The sequence below is a fragment of the Bidens hawaiensis genome, unplaced genomic scaffold (genome assembly GCF_021521415.1).
Source record: "Bidens hawaiensis isolate Kalapana, Puna unplaced genomic scaffold, B.hawaiensis_p1.1 tig00006392_1, whole genome shotgun sequence".
Taxonomy (NCBI): Eukaryota; Viridiplantae; Streptophyta; class Magnoliopsida; order Asterales; family Asteraceae; genus Bidens; species Bidens hawaiensis.
In genome coordinates, this window is record NW_027491432.1 from 51081 (window position 1) to 55002 (window position 3922).

Consider the following 3922-nt stretch of genomic DNA (forward strand, 5'->3'; position numbering starts at 1 on the left):
ACTTATATCAAAACTTGTGTGAACTCACCAACTATTCATTTAGTTGACATTATTATATATATATATATATATATATATATATATATATATGCTACAGGTACCTTATTTAGAGACTGATGCCATCACAAGGACACTAGAACTTAGGTTATACTAATAAATGGATAAGCTGTTAATTGTTCTTGTATTTTCCTTGTATTTCTTGTTACAAACTTGTGTAGTTGATGTTTAAATTAATTAATGATAATATTGTCACTTAATAGTGTCACGTGTGTTTTGGGCAATCTGTACGTCACACTCAGGCGTTTCCGCTTTAGCCGGGGTGTTACACATGTTAAAGCATTTAACCTTATGGGCACACAGTATGGTGGTTTTGAAAAAGTAGGAGCAACTAAAGATGATTGTAAGAATTCTAAACAAGGTTTGAATTTTTATATTAGAGAGTATGATGATGAGATGATTGTTCAGATATTGTGTGCAAAGAGAACATTTTCATCCGATTATTCTTTCGAATATGATGTCAATGATGATCGAGATTTAATTGGTGTGTTTTGGGCTAATGAGATTTCAAGGAGTAATTATCTTGCATTTGGGGATATTATATCTTTTGATGCTACATTCAAGACTAATAAGTTAGTGTGTGTGTATGTATAGGATTGTTTGTATGTATATGGTTTGTGTGTATTTACATGATTTTTGTTATGTACAGGTACAAGATGGTTTTTGTACCGTTCATGGCAATTGATAACCATTGTCATAGTGTGACTGTCGGTTGGGGATTATTAGCTTCTAAAACTATTGAATCGTACACATGGTTATTGCAAATGTTACTTAAGTCGTTTGGTCATGCACCGAAGGTTGTTGTTACTGATCAAGACCCTTCTATAAAGCAAGCTATTGCGTCTGTGTTTCCAAAAACAAGGCATAGGTTATGTATGTGACATATCATGAAGAAATTTGCTGACAAGGTAATTGTTTCATTTGTGTCTTGTTGTAGTTATGTTTTAAGCACTTTAAATAATAAGCGTTTGACAAGCGTTTAATGGTAATAGTTTTTTTCTTTTTTTTGTGTGTTTTATATGGTAGCGTTATGAGTGTTTAACATATTTTGTTATCAGGTGGGAGCTAATTTATGCAATAACGAAGATTTTAAGAGTAGGCTATGTAATATTGTGTGGACGGATTCAATAAGTACTTTTGAATTTGAGGAAAAATAGCAGGCTATAATGGTTGAGTTTGAGCTTGACAATAATAAATGACTGATTTATATGTATGAAATCAGATTTGACTGGATACCTGCTTTTTATAGAGACGAGCCCTTGTTTAGATTGATGCGTACAACATCAAGATCAGAGAGCGAAAACCATTTTTTCGGAAAAGCTACAAATTCTCAGTTAACATTAGTTGAGTTTTTCAACCGTTTTGATTTTTGTATGGAGATACAGAGATACAATGGCAGATGGTGTGATCATGATAGTAGGTACACGTATCCGTAGTTAGAATCCATAAGTTATCTTGAAAGGGAAGCAGTTAGGATATATACTAGATCTGTTTTTAATGATGTTCAAGATGAAATGAATGAAATTGTTGGTGGTGTTTCACAATTCAGTTCTTGTGAAGAAGAAGGAGGTTTTTTGAGGTGTAAAATAATGGATTTCAATGCGTATGTTCCAGGTTTTTTTGGAGGTAATTATGAGCGTTTAGTAAGCGTTTTTAGTTTAAATTGGTTAATTTTTAATTAATTAACAAGTGTTTAATAAGCGTTATCATTTTTTAGGTTGTGTTTAAGAAGGATGGTGAGTTTGGCGAAAAGTTTATTGCAACATGTTCCTGCAAAAGATTTGAACAATATGGTTTGTTGTGTCGGCATATTTTCTACATCATGAATATGTATCAGGTCAAGAAATTCCCTAAAAGATATATAAATGATCGATGGAGGAAAGAGGCTGCGGTGAATATCATAACAGTTTCATTGTCAGAATTTGGTAATGATCTAAACAGGAAGATCAAAGAAATTTCAAGAGAAATAAAGTATGCCGATGAATACCTTATCAATAGTTATGTTGCAGATGTTGATGAATTAATTAAAGTTAGAGATGAGATGAATTTGATGATTGAAAAAGCAGACTTAAATTGGTATGAAAGGGTGCGTCCATCAAAAAGAGATAGATTTGCTGTTGTTTTAGGGTTTGAACAACCATCAGAAGTTACTGTTCATGTACCTACTGGAATTAGAAACAAGGGTCGTGGCTCACACAAAAGAATTAAATCAAAGAAAGAGATTGCTACTAGTCGATCTGGGAGGAGTTACAGGGAGTGTCATATTTGGCACCAACCTCGTCACAATAGCAGAACATGTAAAGCATTACAGCAGCAACCGCAACAATGAGTCACAAGCGTGAGTATAGCGTTTTAGATAGAGAGATTAGGCATTTTCTTTTAAGCGTGAGCATAGCGTTTTTTTATGGAAAGAGTTAGCCATTATATTTTTTTTTGCTCAAAGATCGTGGATTTTATAGTCATCGTTTTTATACAAGAGTATGTCAAGCGTATAACAAGCGTTTAGATCAAACCATTTATTTATTTATATTTTTAAACACGCGGGTTATACCCGCAGCACACCATCAGACCATCAGACCATGGAAACTTACAAGATAAGATTAAAAAAAAAGGAAACTAAAAACTAACATCATCAAACTCCATCAACCCAAACCCAATCAACACACATCGCTCCCTGTTTCTTGATGATCTCACGGCCAACTTCCTTGAACTCCATGTTGGCTGAAAATTTTGAATCCGTGTCAACCAAAGTACCATACACGGAATCGTAGCATGTAAGTTTTTGCCTTGAATTCATTGTCTGGTAGCTCCATGAGTTCGTTATATGCTTCAAGAGTTTTTTATTTCTCTTGAAGCACGTAGGCCTGTGAGTGTTGAAGGTTGTTTGAATCTTCTCATCATTTGCTTTCTCAAGATCCAGTTTGGCTTTCACCATCACATGAAAACATTTTTTTGTGTGTGTTTTTAAGTGTTTTTATGTGATCTTAATATCAAGAATGGAAGTGAAATATATAGACATAATTTTGGTTGTTTATTAATTGTGGGTAGTTGAGATAGAGTTATTCAATGTCATTTAATTTTGATGTATATTTTTAAGCGTTATTAAATACTTTTTAATATTTTTGGTAGTTGAAATATTGTAATTTAATTTAATTGTTTTGATGTAGTCTATCATTAAAAAACTCCTTTTCCAAAATTTGGCAGATGTGTAGTAATAAATGTAATTAAGTTTTGTCCAAAACTATTTTAAAAATTAGTTTTTTTAATCAGATACAGTGGTTTAGTGTGTTACAAGCGTATACGAGAGTACACTGTTTTTTGTATGTTGCGTCCGTGAATATAAAGATTGAGCGTTGGTCAAGCGTTTTTGTCTTTTTATTATGATTTTTTTTACTATTTGGTCCGTGAACCTGTAGTTATATTGTGTTTTGTTTGTCCTTTTTATACTATTTGGACCGTGTTATTTTCCTTTATATATGCTATATTTTGATAAACTTATATCCACACATTTCAAAATCAGTGACAAATGGATGCCTCATCATCTAAATCAACATCTTTCAAGGAAGCTTTGAAGATGAAGATTGTGGAGCAACTTGCTGCAGACAAAGCTTGTCGTGATAAACTAACACATGAGTTTGTGATTCTTAACAATAATAAGGATTACAGGGATGTTATTATGAATGTTCTTGTCAAAATGCCTGCTAGTACTATCCGAGATCTTGCGGTTTTGTTTATGGTTGTTATTGGGAAGAATGAGTTGCAACAGTTCAAAGCATTATCAAAGACAATTCTTGAATTAAACTGCTTAATGAAATTGAAGTTGGATTTTCTCAAGTCACTATTAGAGTAGAGGGTATGGGGTGGC

The 3922-nt window shown here is 32.9% G+C and overlaps 1 protein-coding gene across 1 annotated transcript; it reads left to right on the plus strand.

The window, feature by feature from the left end:
- Positions 1 to 348: 348 nt before the first annotated feature.
- LOC143632506 (protein FAR1-RELATED SEQUENCE 5-like) lies at positions 349 to 2386 on the plus strand. The gene is made up of 6 exons (XM_077101010.1): positions 349 to 629; positions 707 to 925; positions 1280 to 1473; positions 1567 to 1660; positions 1775 to 1850; positions 1895 to 2386. Exons 1-6 carry the CDS (start codon positions 349 to 351, stop codon positions 2384 to 2386), a joined length of 1356 nt encoding a protein of 451 aa, XP_076957125.1.
- The last annotated feature ends 1536 nt before the right edge of the window (positions 2387 to 3922 follow it).

What these genes read in the sequence shown, in the direction of transcription:
- LOC143632506 (XM_077101010.1), top strand. Translation starts at nt 349, where the DNA reads ATGGGCACACAGTATGGTGGTTTTGAAAAAGTAGGAGCAACTAAAGAT. An exon ending in AAAATAATGGATTTCAATGC is followed by an intron (nt 1,661 to 1,774) that starts GTATGTTCCAGG and finishes ATCATTTTTTAG; the next exon opens with GTTGTGTTTAAGAAGGATGG. An exon ending in CAAAAGATTTGAACAATATG is followed by an intron (nt 1,851 to 1,894) that starts GTTTGTTGTGTC and finishes AATATGTATCAG; the next exon opens with GTCAAGAAATTCCCTAAAAG.